Source organism: Pomacea canaliculata, linkage group LG10 (genome assembly GCF_003073045.1).
Source record: "Pomacea canaliculata isolate SZHN2017 linkage group LG10, ASM307304v1, whole genome shotgun sequence".
Taxonomy (NCBI): domain Eukaryota; kingdom Metazoa; phylum Mollusca; class Gastropoda; order Architaenioglossa; family Ampullariidae; genus Pomacea; species Pomacea canaliculata.
The window spans coordinates 22335966-22358957 of NC_037599.1; the positions used below are offsets into that span (position 1 = coordinate 22335966).

The window sequence follows — 22992 nt, forward strand, 5'->3', positions numbered from 1 at the left end:
TCTGAAGAGTCAGATACCCGTTCACGCCAGCCATGGTATCAGCTTTAGTGGACAATCTGGATGAGTCACCGATCGCAGTACTGATCCTACCTTACGAAAGTAAAACGTGGACTCCACTTGCCGATACGGAGAGAAGAATCCCGGCATTCGAGAACGAGTCCTGTCTTGCCATATGACCATGCATGCATGCAAGCCACCCACCCACAACGACCGATGCCAGTCAAGAGACGAATGACTAACTGATGCTAAGATTAGATGAGAACAGTGAAAACGGAAACAGGTGACAATTTTTAAAACATAAAAAAGACACATTTACTCACCAAAAAATAAAAATCATTGTTTCATCTGCTTCCTGTGGAAGGGTTTGGTAAAGGGGAAAGGGAAGGAGGCTAGGGACTTTTTCCCATCAGGGTGGGCGACGAAGGTTCATGCTCTTTCTTATTTCGTCTTTACCAAAGATCATTACCCATGGTTTGTGTGGTTTTTATATGTTGCGATCAGTCTGGTACCCAAACCCTGACGGTATTAGTAACTTTATTTGTACTAATATAATATATAATACTAGTGGAATCTACAACAAACAAGCAAAATATAAAGACATATTTAGACCAAAAGGAACTGTTTACGTAACTGTGTAACTGTTTTCACAATACTATGTAAAACTGCTAGAGAGATATGATGTGCGTTCTGTAACAGAACTTACTGAAGCCATGTACGCAACCATCTAACTATTCAATGTCGTATAAACCAGTATCGAACAAGAACAGATTTTGAACTCAAAGCAAGCATTTCAAGAGACTCTCCCCCTACCCCCAAAAAAAAAAAAAAAAAGGAAAATGCAGCGTGGACAGTTTCTGAAAAACGTGAAAGTATTGTAACAGAGGAACCCATTAAAGATGGCAAACGCACGTGCATATGAACTTTACCCCAAGTGTCAGTCTGACCTCTTCCGGTTTTGATATCAACTCATTGCTGTGTGCAGTATCTCAACCACGGTCTGTGCTTAATATGAAAACAAATATGTTGAAACATTTTTAACAAACGTCTTTCAACTATATTTGTATCAAATGCCCAAACTCGTGAGTTTTCAGAGTAAACAGAGCAAATGAAAATGTTGACTTTAAAAAACAAAAAACTGCTGCAGACGATGGCCGTCTCAGTTTCTAGCTTCGTCGCCATTAAGATTGATTTTCGCTTTCAGACTCTTTATTATTCAAAATGTCAATGCGCAGAACTTATCTTCTATTATTGAATGATCATGTGACTACAACTGGTGTGCATTCTTAAAGTTCGGGCTTGCGAACTCAAGTCTTGATGAGGATAATAGAGCGCGTCCAGTTTGACTGTATGAATGAATTATTGAGAAGTACTGTTTCACAGGAGATTGTAACGCAATCGTTACAGTAGCTGTTGCCGATATTTGTTGTCGGCATTTTTTTTTTTTTTTTTTTAAGCTACCAGTTTGGTTTTTAAAAAACCCCAAAACTAAAGAAAGAGCTTGAAGAAACAATGAATGTTCTTTTAAATGTCATAGGTATTTTCAAAGTACGATATATTGACTATATACAATATATGTTTAATCAAAATGATGAGAAAAAGTTTTTTTTTAAAAAAAGGTAAAATGCGTTCCAGGGTCAAAACCAAAGTATCAGAAAGATTAATTCAGCTGTCATTTTTATTAAGCTGTGAGACTAATGAAATTAAACTGTTTAACAGCACTGGGTAAACAAAAGGGGAAAATCAGACATTTGTCATGTGATGCTTACCTCCTCCTCCTCCTCCTCCTCCTTCTCCTATCCACTCCCCCATTAACCAACATTAAATCCAATAAACGTACATTTCAGCAGGTGTGACCTGACTTAACAGAAATAACCACAATTTTTCTCAAAATTTACTCAGAAACAATTAATATGCTAGATCTTGTGTGGTTAGTTGTTAGTAAAGGAGGAAAAATGACGGTAAAGGATCACACTTGTAGTATACCATAGAAAAAAAAATCCCCAGTGTGAAGAATATTCCGTCGACGTTTACTTACAAGGGGAAAAAAAAGAAGGAAAAAAATCCACTGACCAAGGCTGGACCACCATCACAGCCACGGGCCCGGATAATCTGCCCTCCTGCCCCATCCCTCTCGTCAGGCCTATGACTCCACCTTTATGAACGAACTATTCAGAACAGTCAGTAAACGTCTGTTTGCGGAGGAGGTGTGCGCTGTTTGTGCCTCAGCCAGGCTGTCGGCAAGGACTGTACATAAGCCGGAACAGCCTCCAACTACAAACGTACCCTCATATCCTCCATGTACCCAGGTACGTAAAGGTCCATGTACACTTTGTGACTGAGAGTATCACTTTATGAGCCCGCTTTACCCAGAGCCAGCTATAGTATCTCCATTGGTTACAGATTAATTAGTGCTTCACAACAGTTAAGCTATTTATATAGTTATCCATATAAAAGTTTTCTAACACGGTGGGAACAGTAAAGCCGAGCGACACCTTCTCGCTATTTGAATTCTCTCCAATTTTCTTCACACACACACTCTAACCGCCAATTGTGACGTCAGAGCACCCCGCTTGTTGACTCACCAAAACTGCCACCGTGCATAGCTCATTGCTCTCTCTCTCTGTTTTACCTGCTGCCAGGTATTTCCGACAAAAGGTACAACTTCACCACCACCACACACACACCTCCATATCACTCCTTCCTTTTAGGTCTCCAGGGCCTGAACACAGCCTGCATATATTAGCACAAGGTATGACCTGTATCTGTAAAAGAACACGGACAGATTTGCTGTGGTGAGAGCTGGTGAGTTTGCTCGAACGGGAGGTCAGCGTGAACTGCAAATCAGCCGTGGTTTCGAAGTAAACAAGTGTCTGGCCCAAAAAGTTTAGCCGAGCATTTCTAGTACCTTCAGCTTTTACGCCTGATGGAACCGCTTCGCCTACAGTCGTGGGTCTGAGCTGGTGTTGCTGTTGTTCGCGCTGTTCAGTGTAGGGGGTGTGTGTGCGCACACATTGCGGGGTGTCAGTCTGAACTGGAGCGCGACGAGGTGTTCGTTCATCTCGGCTGACACCGCATTGGAGAGCCTCGCTAGTAAGCAGCCACCTGTGTTATCTGGCTCCAAGTGACACAGTGACGACTGTTATAAAGATGCCTGTAGGCCCACACGGGTTAACAGGACGCTCGGTGAGTAATTAAGCATCCAGAACTTAATTAACTCAGATGTGTAATCCACTCATAGAGACTGTTCCGTAGTCCACTTGTTGCACAGTTTCTACGTAGATTTTTATTATTATTGTTAAACGTGACCTCAAATCATCAGCATTTTAAATGAAAGAACATTAGTTCAAGGTTTCCTACACACCCCACGAAGTTACACACTTTGAATATGAAGCACGTAAGAAGCTTGAAAAACCCGCTGAGAAACGTCTGTGTTCTGTACATGCTCTGCTGATTTTCTGTGTGTGTGGTTAATTGTTGTTTTTTAATAGGTATGTGTGTGCCTATGTGTATGTGTCTGTAGTTGTACGTCTGTGTACGTGTTTATATGTCTTTATCTATATATGTGTGTGCATGTATATGGGTAGGTCTGTGTGTAAGTGTATGTGTCAATATGACTATCTTTATTTATCTATACATATGTGTGTATGTCTGTATTTGGGTAGGTCTGTATATATATATATGTGTGTCAATATGTCTGTATGTGTATGTGTTTATATGTCTATATATATAGCTGTGTGTTGGTGTGAGTGTGTATGTCGAGATGAGAGCTCGTCATTATAGATATGTTGTCAATTTGTAGGTTTTATTATCGTCTATATATATTGTTTCTGTATATGAGTAGCTCTAGAATATCGTATGGTATTGGCCAATTTGCTGTGTTATATGTCTTCATATATATATAATGGGGTCGATATGAGTAGCTCTGTGTATATAGATATGTGTGTCAATCTCTGTATGTGTTTATATGTCTATATATATATATGTGTGTGTGTCTGTATATGAGTAGCTCTGTGTATATAGATATGTGTGTCAATTTCTGTATGTATTTATATGTCTATATATATATATGTGTGTGTATGCCTGTATATGGGTAGGTCTGTGTGTATAAGTGTAGCAATATGCTCGTGTGTTGTATATATATATTGTGTGTATGTCGGTATGTGGGTAGGTCTGTGTGTGTATATATATGTGTGTGTGTTTCAATATGTCTGTATACATATTTATATGTCTATATATATATATGTGTATGTCTGTAAATGGGTAGTTCTGTGTGTAAGTGTATGTGTCAATATGTCTGTGTGTGTGCGCGCGTGTTAAAAATTGACGTAACTTTGACACCATTAATGACGTCATAATAACTCAATGACGCCAGAAAAACAAAATTTCACATTGACGCAGGTTTCTCGTGTCCTTTCAGACTTGTTGTTGCTGTACAAACTATTGAAGACTTGCTGTTCAAACCTCTGAGAATAAAAGATTCTGAAACACATGTACAGGGAGCAAACCGGCTTAACAACAAACAACAACAAACTTGCTGAAACAACGTTTCTTTGGAGACTCCCTGAGGTGACTAAACCCTCCCTGGAGCGACGTGACAAGAGCGCAGCAGACAACGAGTAAAAATGACATGGCTGGAGTTTTTAAGTCACCTGCTTCAGACTACAACACAAGATAGACAAGCGCGGCTGTGTTTAACTTGCGGGGCAGCCCATCGCCACCACACAGGACCTTCAGGTTGGTCGACACCTGTGACGGGTCTTGTTTGACATCGTCGTGCAACTAGGAGGAGCTTACAATCGCATACACCCCACACTACCCCTTCAAGTGTGTAACATACGCTTCAAGTTTACTTGAGCGCTCGCACCCGTCCATATGCATTGATATTGTTTCCCTTCCTTTTGTTATGCTCACCAAGGAAAAAAAAAAACCCCGAGAGATAAGGACGTATGCTTTCCTATTCTGTTGTTTTAAAATGTAAACGAAACACATCTGATCGCTTAACACGTTGGTTGTGTTTTTTTATGCCTTGATGATTAAAAAAAAAAATAGTCAAAATTGATTGTCCCTGATGTGGCCTTAGTTATAAATTAGTTACATCAGTTCCCCGGTGTTTGTTTTACCTTCGCTCAATACCTACAGCCCAGTGTAAACCCTGTGAGGCTATAGGTAAGGGCCAAACACAAGACACGATAACGATGGAGACGACTTATTCTCACTCCATTAACCTAGCCACTGCTTCGTAACTACAGCCTTTGTATTAGCTTTGCCTTGAAGTTTTCATACCTACGGTCAGTTCTCACTGCTCCAAGGTTTATTTCCTAGGAAGTTAGAAATCCATTTTCCTTTAAAAAAAAAAAAAAACACTTATTGTGGATTTTGAATCTATGGTAATATTTTGGTGTAGCTCCCCGGTAACTAATAAATTGAAACAAAGGTAAATGTTGACCCATCATCTAAAAATGTTCAAATGGTGATAATCACTGATACTACTTTCAGGTAACAGAGGCTGACGGTAAGGCATTGCTCCGCTGCCTGGAGGATCACTTCCCCAGTCTTGCTTCCGTGCACATCGACGGCGCGGACTTCCGCTGCTTCCAAGGCACCAGTGATGCTGTGGTTGGCACTGCGAGGAGTAACAAAGGTCGAGTGATGGTGGCACGACGCACGGAGGAAGCGCTGATATTAGTCATGGGCGACGCGGGGAGTCACGGTTCCTTTCTTTTCGAGTTGCAGAAGAATTTGCTGGAACGTTCACAAGCGCAGATGGCGCCACAGCAACAGCAGCAGCAGCAGCCTTCCCATCAATGGACAAACAGTCAAGAACAGTTATTGCCAGATTCTGCCGACGTTGCGCCGTACCCGTCTGTCAGTCAAAGAACAGGTTTTAATTTCATTGGAAAACTGACGAAAAATAACTCAAAATTCTGTTAGTAGAAAAACCCGCCGAGTTTCAGCGTCTCGCCGTGTTCTAAAAACAAGCAAACAAAGAAACAAAGAAACAAAAACAACAACAGTAGATGAAACCCAAAACAAAACCCAAAAATCCCTGTTTGTAATAGGAAGCATGAAGAAACTTTTCTAATTCAGTGTTTTTGTTGCGAAACTCTAGCAAGGTTGTCTTGACAAAACAAACAAAATGATAAACGCACCCTTTGGTCAAGACTCTAGATTGTTTGAACCGTTCAACCTTCCTCGTCCATCTGCATTCCCCTTAAAGTTAAAAAAAAAAATAACCCAGGTCACAATCATTTATGTTCATGTTGCCAGTGAACTTTTTACCCATGTGTGATCCTTTCACATTTTGTTGCCCTTCAAATATAAAAATGTTTTCTCTTAAAAGGACAAAAAATCATCACGGTATGCACTGAGATTAGAGTATAATATACGCACCTGTGGGGCAGGTGGTATCGGGATGCATTTAATCCCATAATGTCACTTTTTTGCGTCGTGTCGCTGCAATATTTCTCATTCGCCTATTCTAAGATTTTGATTTATGTCCTTACCTACAAATATACTTGTCTTGTTACAAATTTACTAACATTTGTTTTCTGCATAAATTGTCGGTGTTTGCATTTAATACATGAGCGGATTCTTGTAAATACTCATAAACATGCATGCCTAAATAAAATAAAGACTTGAAACACAACAGGTTTAAATGTTTACATGAAGGCAGGGAAATGTTGCAGGAATGTTCATTATCTTTATGTTGTAGAAAATACACGTGTATCGCCACATAGTCTCTATTCGTTTACACTGGCTCCTATAAAACAAATTCTTTTAAGAGGTATGTTGACTCAGTTGGTTTGTGCGTTTCCTGTTGACATTTTATCAGCAGTTGACATGATTGCTTATGATTAACACGTCATCTCGGTACACCAAACTATGGAAATGGCATTTCTAATGTCACTCGCCACATGCCGATGGTTATCGCGGGCGCGGATGGAACAGTTCGCACAAAGGTCTGCTTTATTAAGCTGTTATTTTATACCGTACAGGTCGTTCGTGTCAAACTTTCGAATGTGCTTTTATTGTTTTTGATTATGTTAGCGTGCATAATGTGTCTGCTTGGTGTACGAGTAGTTGTGTCTGTTATATGCGAATATCGGTGCATGGCTGTTGGTTGTTGTGTTTAGTATATAATTTATGTACAGCACTCGGAGCATATTCTTGGAAAAACGATATATAAATATTCATTATCATGATGGTAATCCTCATCGTTTTACAGAAAATTAAAGAGCGCGCGCGCCTACACACACAGAGACAGAGAGGTTGGAGAGAAGGAAAGGACCTCGAGGTATTATTTTACACCGATTTAGCAACTAAAGGCTATATCACGGCGAATGAGCCGGTCCTGTAAGCAAGTGCTTACCTTTATGAAGAAAACAGCAAGCCAGAAATGAGATGTGGACTGTGGACAGTCAGTCCTCACAGTATTGATGACAGGCACTAACCATTGCGCCACCGGACCTCCCGAGAGATTGACGGGGAGAGACAAACAACAAGAAAAACAAGTTTACCAATGATGCTGGATCAGACTGGAAACCACCGAAAGGATGAGTACAACTAAGTCCTCGCAAATGACTGTCTTAATTTTTTTTTTTTTTTAAATGAAAAAGACTAATCCCGTTTCAAGTGTTCGGTCTTCAAGCGACGATTTTCCCGATCACCTTTTCAACACGTGCTCCGATTGGATGTAGCCTTGATGACGTAGGTTTTTCGCCGCGATGCAATATGGCGTCATGGATCCCCCTCCTGCACGTTAAGCGATTGGCTGCATTTTGTCAACGGAAGTGAGTTGTTTCCTGTCAGAATCTACACCATAGTACACTGATGTACACGAGTTGAGGAGTTTAAGTTTGTTTGTTGACAACTGAGACGATGGGGAATTGCTGCAGTCATTTTGAATCCGCCGTCCTGATACTACCTTGACTTGTAAGAACTTTAGAAGTTAGGAATCTGGCCTACGCAATGAGGATAGTCGAATACGCACTTGACCAGAACGTTCCTATATTATGGAAAACTGAACCCGATGTCGTATGCTGTCATTACTACCTAGTTTCAAAGTAGCATATGCTGTGACCACAAGGAGTCTCAATAAAAGTCATATCCAAAGCACCTGTTCATAATCGATTATTCACCTCAAAACACATTCATTACCAGCAGCAGCAGCACCACCACACACCACGCGCGCGCGCACATGTTGTGTAATTAATGAGATAACAGGCACACTTCCCAAGCATCCACATGCACAGCACATCTGCTTAACATAATCAAGGACTTTGACAAACATTTTGTTTTAACAAATAATTTACACTATTAAAAACGTTGAAAGAAAAAGTGTGTAAATAGAAGGGTTCACTGTTTCTCACCTATTAAAGATCCATTACCATCACAATAAAATTTCCACTCTCATTTTCTAATAATTTTCATACATTTTTGTTTACTCAAGGACTGATGGTCACCCAGAGATCACTGCACTCAGAAGAGCATTCTTGCAATATACATGTACTCCATCTCCTGGTGAGAGTCTATTAATGAAAAGAAATTACATTTCAGTGGCAACATGTAGTATACTGCCATATTTTATCAACAAAAAACCTGTGTGTTATGAGACAAAAAGTTTAAAAATACAAAGAGATACTCCAATCAACTCAAAATATTTTGAGCAGTGTAAATTCTCTTTTCTTTTCATACAGCAATACAATTTGTGGCCAGTGACATTGTTAACTTTCTCAAAAAAGCACCACTTTCAATGTTTTTTATCTGATAAATTATGTATCATAATAAGGTGTGCAATGAATATCTCCAACAGATCCCACCCCCCCAAAAAAGAGCAATCATTTTGTGCTTTGATATTATTTACTACACAAGCAGAATTTTCATACCTTGGCAAGTATATAAACATGCTGCAGAAAATATTAACAAGTGCAGATACTTCTGGCAAAATAAACAAGACTATGTATTACACAGCATCCAAAATCAACTGCCCATACATGGGAAAGTTTGGGAGAAAGAGGCAGCAAAATACTGAATCATGTGCATATATGAAATAACAAAAGGAAGTGATCAAAGCTTTAAAGTTTGTGGGTTTTTAAAAAAAATTATCTACAACCAAAGATTCTGAATGCGTACAGATGTGCTGAAGCCTTATAAAACTTGCCCTATGTTGCCACTGCAGGAGGAAATCAAATCAATTTCAAGCAAACATAATTTAAGAAAATACATTTCAGTAAAGAAGATGAGGAGAATATGGTACAAGGAAGACATCACCCTCCAATTAACCTTTAAAGATTTTAGACAGCCTAGACATACACTTACCCATAAATATAGACAACAAATCTACATTGTTATGTTCGTTCTGACATGAAGTCAACTGTATGAAAAAAATACAAACACAGGAAATACTTGAGGCTTGTAGGTGTCGCCTATCCTTATGCCATTTATTTTAAGATAGATCTAATTCACATAAGTACTAGACATCATTCAAATAGTAACAACAAAAATCGATCCTAATATGCCTTAAAATGGAATGCCTATGTAGCACTCTTTTATTTCGCAGATTTTATTCCTACTATCCTGAAATGTTAAATTTTAGAATGGCAACGTTTGCGGCTTTTCAGCACTGGAGTTAAAGGCATTTTAAAACAGAACACTAGGATCGTTCAAGGGAAGGAACTGCTCGTTAGGTACATTGAACTTCTCTACAGAGTGACATCCCTTGAAATCTGTGTTTCTTTTAGCTAAAAGTATGGATCAATTTTGGCGATCAATGAATTAACAGCATATGCATACTGAGGAAGTGGATCTCAATTTGACATTTTGCTTCATGCATCAACCATAAACCCATTTAAGGCTAAGAGAAGTTACACATGAAACCAAGCTCAGTTACTGGGAAGATAACAGAACACAAGGTATTTTAGGGTAAGAAAAAGCAAAACATAAATTAGCCTAACTTCTAACACACATAGTACAGACATCACTAATGTTAGAGCATCAAGCATATGCAAATACAGTCTACTTTTGACATCTCTTGGAAAATTAGGTCTTAGCCTCTTGAAATCAGAACTGTGTATCTTGTAAATGGAATTTTTTTAGTCAGATGTGTGATACTGTTACTTTAAAATAAGCCCACTCATTTGATAATTTTCACTTGGATTTTCTGTAGCATTTACCACCTGCATTTTTCACAACAGATATGACTATTATAACTGAAAATAAGAGACCATGTTCCAGCAACAAATGTTATCACAAATCTTACATTTACAGACAATACAGAAACTGGAATGAATGAATATTACTTTTATAAAATCCTTTGAAAGACAACACAAGTACACAGTCTACTGAAATAGTTCCCCAGTTCCTATCTCAACCTCTGGCAACTTTGGTGACTTCTGTTGGTATCTTTGGCACTTTTCAGCAAGTCAGCCAGGAAGGGATCTACTGCTAATCAATCATTTTGAATTTTGGAAAAGTGAAGGCAACTTTAACCATTTACAAAGAGGGTGGACATCTTATTCATTTTATATCTCCCTATTGTACAAATTTTCTGTATAATGGTGGAATGAGATGGCAACCATCTTTCTTGACCAAAAAAAACATGCATAAAAACTGCCAGGGCTGCTTATATAAGAAACAATCATCATACAGACCTTGTCCTTTCACACTATACCTTTTAACAATTGCATGTGATAAACTATTTTAAACCAGTCACATTTAAGCCAAATAAAAGCTAATGCCATTTTCCTTAATGTGCACTGCACTGATGTTGCCAAAATAAAAATCTCCGATTAAAATGGTTAGTTGTGGATAAAATTATAAAAAAGAAAAGAACCGAAAGAATAAGTAAGTCTTGTATCGTCAAGTAATTTTAAGTCTTTAAGATCTTAGAAATCAGGCCCTCAACTATTAAATCACTTTGATTATGCTAAATTTCAAAGTTTTTGCTATGGAGATAACACAAACTGAAAAGGTAGAGGCTATTTGTAAATCTGGAGTGGGCAAGCATATGGGTCTTTCAAGTTCATGATCTCTTGCTCAGCTGCCACACAATGTGATTTTCAATACTTGTTCAAGTGAACAGTATTGAGTTCAGTGGGTTTTTTCTCCAGTGTACATAATTTGTCAGCATCATATCTAAGAACAACTGTTTGAGTGCACATTTTCAGCATTTGATTAAAAACATACTAGTCAAATGATATTTTCATTATTTTTTAAATCAATATTGAAACACAAGAACCATCTTCCATCACCAAAGCAGAACACAGCCTCTCATGTTGATAAGTGCATTAAAACACAAATTACATATTAAGTACACAGCATATAAACAAATATATACACACTTAAACAGATTGGTATATTACAACTTACAAACATTCCTCAAACTGTCACTAACATGTTCATCCGACAGCCCAGACATCACATACCATGTAACTTTAAAGTTTAGTTTCTTTTGGTAATCTGGCCAATATGAGTGCCAATGGTTTTTGTAACATCAAAAAAATGGTGTTGCAGAAGCTGAAAAAAACTGGACTGCAAAGACGAGGTAGAGACAGTGGTGGTTCTGTTGAGATAAATATCTAGGAAAATGAAAACTGAAGATACTGATTGCAAGGAAATTAAATTTTTGTGCATATGGTACAAAATGTGGCACCTTGCTGCAAAGGAAGGGGTGCAATTGATGGTGTTACAAAGTGTTCAGAACTACTGAAATAGAAGGTAAAAACTTCCACTTCTCCCTTCACCTCTTTTTTTTTCTCCTCTCTCTCTTTCTCATGAGTTCTCGCGCGTGCGCACGCACACACCATTCATGACCAGAAAATTGCAGCCTGACGGCATAGCTTTAAATGGGGTGACATAAAATCAATATACAAATCTCTAAACAAATCAAGCAGTAAATTCTAGCTTACATCTTTTCCTCAATGCTGTCATTCTACACAGATATATCATAATATCTGTACTGTGCCAAAACATGTTTTTAATTGAACAGTTCAAAACCTAAATTTACTTCTAAATGAGTTTGTTCTTGGTTCAGTAATATCATAAACTATTTTTAATAAAACTATAGTTTTTAATCTTTATTTAAGGTTCGACAAATACTTGTTCTGCTTATTATTTTTCACTCTAAAATACCACAGTGGCTATTAATTTAGTTTAGCCATTTTTACTCCGCGAGGAGCATGTGGTTGCAACAATAGCTCCTATGGTACAATATAAATATTTGTCACCATAATAAGTCCCTTCCATTAAGTTATACCTCTTTATAATATACATCATCAATTGCATTGGACCTGAGTGCTTTACAGACGAGTGCTTTTTTCTCCACCCAAAATAAAAATACAATGCCATAACAATCATTCACACTTGCATCAGTCCCCTTCCAAACCAACCAAGAATGCATACTTTTATGAGCATGCACACAAAAACATACTTTTTTTAAAAAATACAACTGCATGGATGTGACTGGACTAGTGGTAGTATAGCAAGAAAATAATAGTAAACACTGGGTATCACAATATATTTCATTTCGATGTCAGTTTTCACAATGTTGTCATCGGCTTCAAAGGACAAAGGAGAACCAACATTGGCAGTGAAAGTCTTTACATGGTTTTGTGCTTACAGGAGTGACTGCATGAGTGCCCACTCAAACTACAAACGCACATCTACATATATTGATAAATCACACATTATCAGTCTTGATCACATCGTCATTCCGCTTCCCCGATAACCTGAAATGGATGTGGTCTTCTAACTTGTTTTCCATGTTCAACTATCACAGTACTTTCGATTTTCTTCTCTCCTTCAACTGTGTAAACACACAATTATGTAGGATTGGAAAACGCAAGACAAACCAGGCGACTCAAGTGGCATTTTCGGACGCAAGGAATTAGTTTTTACACAGGAAAATCATGCAGTGTCCACCCAAAGTCAGCAATGGAAAGTTTCGCACCTTATAAAGGAACATTTTAACCGACGTCACAGTCCGCACCTTCACACTCTTCTTCTGTACAATGCCATAAGATGCAGTTGCCGACACAGTTGTAACATATCAGAAACACAGCAGCAAGGAACACAACGCTGCAAATCGTGCAGGGTTTACGCACAAGAAAGAATCCAGTCAAATACAAAATGATAAACATAGCATGGTTGTAGATAAAAGCCGGGTTCATCGGTTTAGGCATGAGGAGAACAGGAATAAGCCACTGTAAGCAATACATTTTTTCGATGATATCCCGTGTTCAGTAAAGTCTTCTCAAAATTGAATCCATTTCACTCCACCTCGTTTCGCTACGCTGCGTAATTTCCCATTCCAGGCGGAAGTGTCATCAGGCAAAGCTAGCCTCGTCTCAAGTGCCATCGAGCAGAACGATGCAGTGATTTCAAGAATTTTTTATAATAGCTTTAATAAAATTGTTTTTATGGCAAAAGTGCATGAAAATAATGAAGAAACGAGAAGAAGGAGAGAAAGCATGTCTAACATCAAGAGGAGTGGTCGTGCATCTGTGGTCGATCCACGAACTTCGTGCTCGATGTTTACGTCCGGACGGAGGCGAATGGTATCGCCCGTGGGAGGGAAGGTAGGAGTTCACGCGGTGCGGACTGCTATAGCTACCCGGCCAAAAGGCGGGGTGGACATCACAGGCACCGCCGACTAGCCTGGCAATAAAACGTCTTCCTCACCCGACCAGTACTTGCTGTAGGGTCTGAGCGCTGAGGCGAAACGACTTCTATCTGAACATACCGTCACAGGCACTAAAAAACGTCTTTCTCAGCCGGGTACTTGCTGTTGGCGTTTACAAAACTGACGTGAAACGGTTTCCAACTGAACATACTGTCGGGGTTAGGACTGAATGTATTCTCCACAAACAAACAAAACTACAATATATAAAGGAGAGAAGACTGAACAGCGCAAATGACACAAACATAAAAACAACTGAATTTTCAAACTTCATTTTTATTGCTTTTTTGTCTTTCTCCTTATCTCTTTGTTTTTTCCCTATCAGCGAGGATATCAATATTCGGCTTGTAGTCCGTGCATTCCGCCTATGCATTCCACCCAAGTTTTGAGTGCGACGTGTACGCTATAGTGTTCACACTGTAGTATTAATTATTATTTTATTTTCCAGTTGTTATGTAGACTTTGTTTCTTACAATCTGAATCTGGAAAATGACAGTTGACAGTGTCCTTCTCGTGAATTCGATGTCCTTTCTACTGTTTACAATGGTAAAAATCGCGGTTTTCATCGTGGCCCAATCAGCAATTATTATATTGTAGACGGCAATAATACCTTCCAGTCATCAAACAAGTTAGCATAAATTCGAGTTATAAAATACATAAATGTACACAATGGTATCATAAAAATGTTCACAGCAACATGTCATGCATAAACAGTGACACGACATGAGAAGCAAGACAACATGCACGCTCTCGCACTTCCGATCTCTTCTTTGGACCTGAAAAAAAAGGTCAACCTAAACATTCAAACAAACATTCAATCTCTCGACGAACCCCCATTGACTGCCCCCTATACTTACCAGTTCGCCTTATTTTCAAAGATGTTCCCTCCATTTCCTTTACTTCTCCAAAGTTGCAAAAGCCGGCATTTATCTGTAAATTCATAAGCTTAAAATTTTGTTTATATGTCTGGGAGTGTAATATGTGTTTTTCAGTTATTTTGAATATTTTAAACTACAGCTGCTGAATGAAAAGCTTGTTGTGGCTTGAGATAATGATGTACTGCACAGAGTTCAAGGAGAGTTTTAAAAGTATAAAAAGGTCATCAATGTTGAGTTTTCTGTGCAGTTTGCTTGCTTATCTGCAAACTAGTAGGTTAAATTTAATTTTAGGGTTACCTCTGCAAAGCTTTGTACAGCCTGATTTTACATAGCACTCTTATGACTTTCAGTGTACTCTTCCTCGTGCACGTGCACAAATAATATTACAGATACAGATATTCGATACACATAGATATTCCATTTTGTTTGTCACTTGTATTTATTTTTTTTACTGACAGAGCAGCAGCTCATATGCTACAGTCTCTTATCCACTTTGCTCCAGAGCTGGCCCCATATGCATGTAGACCGGAGAAGTGCACTGTCCAAGTTGTCTCCAGCTGTGCTGAACACTTGCGTTGTTGTAATTTGAAGTAGAATCTCTATCAACATGTTCATTCCAGTCTAAAACAGCGAGACCCTTGCGCATGTCAAAGTGCCTCGTGTTTTTAATGTGAACACAGATAGATCAGACACATTATTAAAACTGTCAACATAAAATGTGTCTTTAGACAGGACCAAAGCTATACATGTATAGTAGGGGCAGGGATGGGGAGTAGCTGTAGCTAGGCTACAGCTACTGTAGCTGGCTACAAATTTTGTAGCTTGTAGCTTAGCCGGCTACAAATTTAAAAAAAGTAGCTTGTAGCCGTAGCTACATTTTAGAAAGTAGCTGTAGCTTGGCTACATGTTGGCTACTTTCACGACCATTCGTCGACAGCGTGTCAGCAAGACGACGACAGACGTACACTGCTCTCACTGCTCGGTGTCTTGACAGCCAGACACCCACGTTTCTCGAACGCTCAGTAACCGGAAGTACTGTGTCGTCCAAGTGGCGGGAGCGGTATTTTGTTTCATTTGAAAAACGAAGATGGACGTACCCATCAATTTCCAGCCTTATTTGAAATTTTTTACATTTTGCGAAGCCACAAAATGTGGGTATAGTTTCAAATGCAAGAATTGTTGAGAGATTGTTCAGTCTGGCAGGACTTATCATGACAAAGCTGACACTAGGGGGACAGACAGCAACTTCGAGGCCAAAGTTCTGGTCAAATTCAATTCCATGAAGGACTAAAAGAATGTAGATTTGTTTTAAGGTTACCGGTACACTCCAAAAATTAAAATCCATATTTTAAATATCTTTAGGGGTTTTTAAATATAGAGTAACAAAATAACATAAATATAGCACTTTAAAACTGTTTTTGAGTACCTAAAGTGAAAATTGTGACTTTAATCAACGATTTTGTTTCAAAACGTACAAGCATTTAAAAAACAAATTTACACAATACCATAAGTCATATACCAAAGGTTTTGGGTTTTTTGTAAACTAGAGGCACCGATAAGAAAACTTATGCATACGGCGTTTTGATATCTCAAGATTTCTAGGAGATATAAAAAATCAGACATGGTACCCCCCGACTCAGTGTGAATGTGGCAATTAAATATTTAGAAAATATTTAGAAAAATGTTAATTTTATCAAAAGTAATGTTTATACCATATTCTCAAATGCATCACTTTGTAGCTTATGCATTTCTAAACAAAATTGCAAAAATTGTACTGCTGTAGCACAAGCCAGTCTTGAGAAATATGTTTTTATAGTTTAGGACTGGATGTCAAAAACGACAAACAGAGAAATTCAAGCTTAAAGATTTAAAATAAATATATCTTGTATCAGATCATTTTTGAAAAATATATTTCAGTGTTTATATGCTACATTTGACATCCTACTATATAATTAAAGCCTATTCTAGTATGCCAGGACTATACTTTTCACCCTATCAGCTTTTGGAAACAATTAGTTTGTGTTCCTTTCTTTGTTTTCAGTGTCAGTGTTAGAAAAAAATGCCTTATGATCTGCTTGCCTAAATTAGATTAAGCAGTGTTTTACTTATATTCCATGCAAACTCATTTATTTCAATGGTCTGTTGTTCATTGTCACAGTATTGATAAGAGGTTGACATTTTTCATCACCACATAACCTAACTTATTGAAAATTCCACCAGGTACCTGATACTTAAGCATCTGTTTAGTTTTCATTTCTAAGTAATAGGGAACAAATAGTTATAGAAAACAAATGTTTATCGGAAAACGTATATAATTTCTTTTGTCACTAAAAAAGGATGAGGAAAAATATCCAGAAATGTTTAATATAATCGTAAAATACGTGTACTTATTGTGTGAAAAAGGCCGGGGGAGGAAGGGGGCAAGGAAAGAATGAAAGCATTTATGGATTCACTAAATAAAATTGTCGGTATATCGCAGTTCTCCGTTTCATTATTATAATAAAAACTTTGTAAAGCAAGTAATAGTGTTTTGTGTGTATGTTTGATGTTTGTGTATGTTGCTACAGCCAGCTGGCTACAGCTAACTTGTTATAACATCACGCTTTTAAAAGTAGCCAAAAGAAGCTGGCTACATTTTAAAAGTAGCCCAAAGTAGCTGGCTACTTTTTGCAAAATTGTAGCTGTAGTGTAGCCGGCTACATTTTGAACAAAAGTAGCTGTAGCCTAGCCGGCTACAAATTAAAAGTAGCTTGCCCATCCCTGAGTAGGGGGGAGCTATATATAGACGGTACACGTGTCGCGACAGTCGGAGGTTGGTCTGGCCGACTGTGAGAAAGAGGAACGATAGAAAGGTCATAGGTATCTTAAGTATAGTGCAGGGGGATGTGGTCACTGTAGTCAAAGTTCGATAGGGTCACGCATCAAGTTAGATGATGTTTAGGGGGTCACGTGATCTGATTGTGTGTGTGGCCTAGGACAGAGCGGTAGTCGTGGCCTTTTGCATAGTAGAGGTTGCAGTAACAGTTGATTCTATTAACAATAGTCTATCTTTTATAAATTACCAGATTTGTGGGTACTGCATTCTGTAAGTAGTTCCTGTTATGTTTTCTTCTTTCTAATTAAATTCATTTTTAAATTTGTATGTCAAGAAACTCGACAAAATTAAAGGAGCTGCCTTTTAATTATTAAAATGTTCATGGACTGAGCGAATGATGCCTAATAAACTTTTGCGGCATCATGTAATAATCACACAGAGTTGATGTATGCGATCAATATTTTGAAAGAATGCATTCTGAAGGTATTATCTGTCGTCAATGTCTGTCATGCAGTAAATACAGACTACAACTATATCGTGACACTATATATGACTTTTAGTAAGTTGTGTGCATTTATTAGCCAGCAAAACAAAAACATCACTTTATGTAGATCGTTTCGCAGAATACGGACCACGTATTTTTGACGAAACTGTCTTGCGAAAACAAATTTTAAATAATAAAAAACACTCGGCCCTCGAGTTTGTTTATCCCCAGGAAGGGCAAGTCACTCTCACTGACATTCAGCCTTTTGCCTTCCACGTGCGGTGTGTTGGGTGAGTCTTGCTGTCTCGCTTTCTAATTTACTTTGAATTTGTAATCTTCTTGACTTTGGAAAGGTTTCTGTATAATACTCAATATACCCAAACTTCGCTCATCATCATCAAGCGCTTTTGGTATACATATGTCTCAATCTTGGTTGTTGATTTACCCGAGATTAACGCAACATCAATTGTGTTTATATTGCGGGAAGGATGTGGACAAAGCTGTCAGTTATGAATTGGATGGATGCCGAAGGGGTATTTGGATATAAAATCTAACATCAAGGGTGTTGATAGAATGTGTGCACCTACCAAAGTGAATGACCAGAAGCTGTTTCAATTATTGGTCAGCTTGTGTTAAAATGAAAAAGATTTGTATTCTTGGTGATTTTAACCACACTGCTGTTCGTTGGTTTGATATATGGTCTGATAAAAAAAAATAAAAAAAATAGTGAAATGTGTTCTTACTCTTAGTTCAAATGATGAAAAAAAAAAAAACTATTAGAAGATGCTGGATAATTGGGTAATGGTAAATGAGGATAAATTTATTTCAGAAGTGACTCTGTAGGCACATGTGATCATAATGTATTATTTTTCCAGTTGTATACTTTATTGCATAATTATAACCAACAACTTGAGTATGTGTATAATTTAGGTAAAGGTCATTATGAGAGATCAAGAGACATTATTAGTAACCATGATTGGTCCATGGCAGAACAGATGAGGCATGGTACCATTTGAAAAGTGTGCCACATAGTGACATAATGGAGTGTATACTGAAAGTGAGAGTTAATAATAAAAATTAAATTAAACAGTGTAGATGAACAGGACAGTTTGAAAGTTGTAGAAATGAAGTACATATATCAATCGCCCAAAAATGGTGTTTGTTAGCGATTTCATGTGTTTTGTTTCTAGTTGTACTCAAAAAAGGTGGCCACAAGATTACAATATATAATCCATCTGCTTTCAGTATGAATGTACAAAATTACAATTTTGTGATCGTCAAAAAAAAGAAGCTGGGAATCATCTTGTTTTAAGAATAATTTTTACATTTATAAATGTTGATTTTGAACCTTACATTTGCTAAAGAGAAATCCACAGGATCAAAAAAAAAAAAAAAAAAAATCCCCAAGTAGTATTGCTATATGTTCATAGTTGAGGTCCTAAGTCTGAAGTACAGGGGGTGAAAGAAACAGCATGATTGCTGAATGCACTGCTGCTAAGCAAGCTCCCATCTCTTACTCTCCATTCTAGTCCACACCTCATCAACATTGAACCCATGATTTATCAAGGAATCTACAGTCTTTGTGTTCATCAGCTTATCAAGGCAGCATGTCTGATGCATGTTTTGTCACAGAAGGAATAGTGAAGTGCTAGAAGTAGCTTTAAAAGTGTTCATAAATATTGCTTTCAGTTACAAAATTCTGTATTTCAGTGTTGATGTTGCAGCATTAATTAAAGACATTGGGTAAGTTGTTGGGAGAGTAGTTAGTCCTCAAGTGATTGTGCCCCTTATGTAAACTGTTGTCCTTTCCAAGCATAATAAGAGGTAAACTTGTTACTTACAGTTATTAAAAAGGCAACCAGTCTCCAAGGATGATTTGAGAAGGGTGTCTAAATAGTTTCCTAATCCAGCATCTAGTTAGAAAGTCGAGCACACTTTGTTTGTTTCTTGCAGAGAATAATGACAAGAGTAAAGAGTGCAACATTATACTTGGAAGATGGGTCATGCTATGAAGCGAATCTCTTTGGGGCTGCTGTTAGTACTTCAGGAGAAGTGGGTAAGAACATAATGAAACTTTGTGGTCCATGACTTTGCATGTTGCCTGAAAGCTCAGAAATTGAGAGATAGGCATACAAACACCATTTTCTTGATCTATAGTATAAGCAGATGCTTAACATAGCAGAGTGTCTGTATGCTTTGGTGGTTAAGAAGACAAAGAAAGATTTAATACAGAAAAATGTCTGTATACCTTGGTGATTAAGCATACAAGGAAAGAAGTGAAAGATATTGCTGGTAAGACTGCATGGGACAGCATTACCCCAAAAGGAAAAAAAAAATAATGCATTCAAATTCATCGTGTCTATTAAATCTCAATTATGTAGATGTTGTGCAAATAGAATTCTATGTTCTTTGGATGCTGTTAATGTTTGTCTTGTTTGTTAGTGTTTCAGACAGGCATGGTTGGGTACCCCGAGTCTCTTACAGACCCATCATATAAGCGGCAGATCCTAATTCTGACATACCCCCTGATAGGCAACTATGGAATAGCTAGCGATGAACTGGATAAATTTGGCCTTAAAAGATGGTTTGAGTCCAACACAATCCATGCTGCAGCACTGGTTGTGGCTGATGTGACAGATAACTACAGCCACTGGAGTGCATCAAAATCTTTATCACAGTGGCTGGCTGAGCATAACATACCTGGGTTATATGGTGAGTGGTGAAGAATTCTTACAATTAATGATATGTATATGCACATGCTCCTGGGTATGTGTACAAAAAGGTGTGCACAGTCTTGTTGACTGTAGTTACATCTTATATGCCACTGCTTGGTCTCTCTTAGAGGGAAGGCATTGCTTTGTCATAATTTTAATTTTTAGGCATTATCTCTTTGTGCACTTGGGCTTGTCTTTGTATTTTTCAATGAAAATGATGATGTGTTTGCCTTAAGGTACAAAATTTAAACTTTTTTCCCTTAAAGATTAGAAAAAGATTCATATTTGGTATGTAGATTGCATGACTGAGATAATCTTTTGCGAAGGGCTGCATGTTTATATTCTTCTACCAGTCTTTTTTTCCCTAGCTAATTTGTAAGTATTGCAGCATAAAAATAATTAAAGCTTTAAACTGCTCATGTCACAGGAGTTGATACAAGAGCTTTGACAAAGAAAATTCGTGAAAAAGGAAGCTTACTGGGAAAGGTGAGTTAATGCTGCTGTACACGTGCACACACTTACTATCTAACTCTTTCTCTTCATTGCTTTAGATTCATAATATATTATTACAAATCTCTTTCTAAGTAAGCTGCAGATGAGATAGATCTGTCTGTTGCAAGCTTGAACTAAAAAGCAATGTTTTTTTCCTCAGTAATAGCTTGAAGGAGAAGGTTGTGAAAATTTTAACATAATTGGCTAATATTGTCAGTTTCAGTGTACCATGTGTGTGTGTGTGTGACCCTGGGGAATGTGCTGTGCACGTCATCTCTATTATTATGAAAAAACAGAAACATTGTAGATTTCTTTTTTGCATAAAATTATATATATATATGCTGCTTTAGTAATTAAGAGCCAAAGTAATCTGTTTAAAAGTATTTTACTGTAAGGCAAAACATGTATAATTTTTATTTAGTTATAAAGATGAAGTGTTAAATACCGCTTCTTAAATGTTGCAGATTATAGTGCATGGTGATGATCCAAATTCCATTGCCATGGAGGATCCAAATGTACTTAATCTTGTAGAGGAAGTTTCTCTCAAGGTAATTAATTTTTGTCTTCTGACAGTGACTCTGAATTTATATGTTGCTGTTGAATGCTCGTTCTGAGTTTTTGGCATTTCAAGTATGTCCTTTTGTGCATGCACATGAGAATGTTCCTAATATAGGGCTGGCCCTTGTTTGAACCTTTACTGCTAATAGTATAAAATGAAAAATCAGTCATTGAATGGGATAACTGTTCTCATAAAAAAAAAAATTCAGTTTTTATGAATAACTCTGTGTTCAGTGGCAGAGATGAGTTAGGTTTTTAATTCATGTACAATACCTGTATTGTAGATTTCATCAATTTTCAGAGCCCAGTAACCTACAATCCTTCAGGCGAGGTACAGATTGTGGCTGTTGATTGTGGCATGAAATTCCACCAGATCAGATGTCTCTGTGAGCGTGGGGCAGCTGTCACAGTTGTGCCCTGGAACCATCCATTAACTGGGCTGGGTATAGTTGATTAATAGTCTTTGCTGTTACAAAAAAGCCTGTGTTCAGGAGTTCTTACAATAGTAATAATAATGAATTTGTAAAGCACCTTAATCCATGGGGTGCAAACTTAAGGTGTCACACACAAAAGACTACAAATTGACAGTCAGCCATAAAAGAAACAAAATTGTCAGTAAACAGATGATACCATGAAAAAAGCAGGAACTAAGCGCTGGATAAAGAACAGAGAAGTTAGTGGAACATTACTCTTGGTGCAGTCCTCGCTGAAGCAGGGAAGCAGGCCAGATGCTAGCAGCTGTGTATTATTAGCAAACATGTGAGATGGTGAATGGTGGAACCAAGTGGCTAGAAGTGCACACGAAATAAAAGAATGTTTTGTAGTATTATTGTGTGTGTTTGTGGAGGGAGAAAGGGTGTGTAATTTTTAGGAAATTTCTTCAAAATATAACTTGTACTTAATAGTCGTTAAATAGTTTTTTATAATGTTTGTTATGGAAGGGAACTTGGTTCATGGGGTGTTTTAGGTGTGCAATGTTTCATCTTTATCATTTTTTAAAAATGAATTTCAGAATTTGACGGCATCTTCCTTAGCAATGGTCCTGGTGATCCTACAATGTGTCAAGCAACTATCAATTCTGTACAGAACCTTCTAAACAGAGAAGACTACAAACCAATTTTTGGTATTTGCCTGGGACACCAGCTGCTGTCTCTGGCGATAGGTGCAAGAACATACAAGATGAAGTGAGTGATGTAATCAACATGACATTTGCTGATTCGGGATTTTTTTTAGAATCTGTTGACATTATCAGTTTCATGTCATGTAATATTTAAACAAATTGTTTATAAAAATCTTTAAGCACATTTAATGATAATAAATCAAGATCTCTTCTGTGCATTTGTGTGAAAATGTGTTGGAGAGTATTTGTTCACAAT

At 37.7% G+C, this 22992-nt stretch overlaps 2 protein-coding genes across 2 annotated transcripts in view; both read left to right on the plus strand.

Annotated features, from left to right (window-relative positions):
* The first annotated feature begins 3114 nt into the window (after positions 1 to 3114).
* On the plus strand, positions 3115 to 6282 carry LOC112573562. Its single transcript, XM_025254042.1, is given in 4 exon segments — positions 3115 to 3183; positions 4497 to 4667; positions 4669 to 4734; positions 5497 to 6282. Coding segments are annotated over 3 exon segments (546 nt in total). The 5' UTR covers positions 3115 to 3183; positions 4497 to 4622; the 3' UTR covers positions 5932 to 6282.
* Positions 6283 to 17422: 11140 nt separating this feature from the next.
* LOC112573344 (CAD protein-like) overlaps positions 17423 to 22992 on the plus strand; it is a 39241-nt gene continuing 33671 nt past the window's right edge. The window contains 7 exon segments of the mRNA XM_025253626.1: positions 17423 to 17638; positions 19806 to 19908; positions 20295 to 20564; positions 20994 to 21052; positions 21523 to 21606; positions 21918 to 22059; positions 22629 to 22800. Of these exon segments, the coding sequence (XP_025109411.1) occupies positions 19812 to 19908; positions 20295 to 20564; positions 20994 to 21052; positions 21523 to 21606; positions 21918 to 22059; positions 22629 to 22800 (824 nt within the window). The 5' untranslated portion in view covers positions 17423 to 17638; positions 19806 to 19811.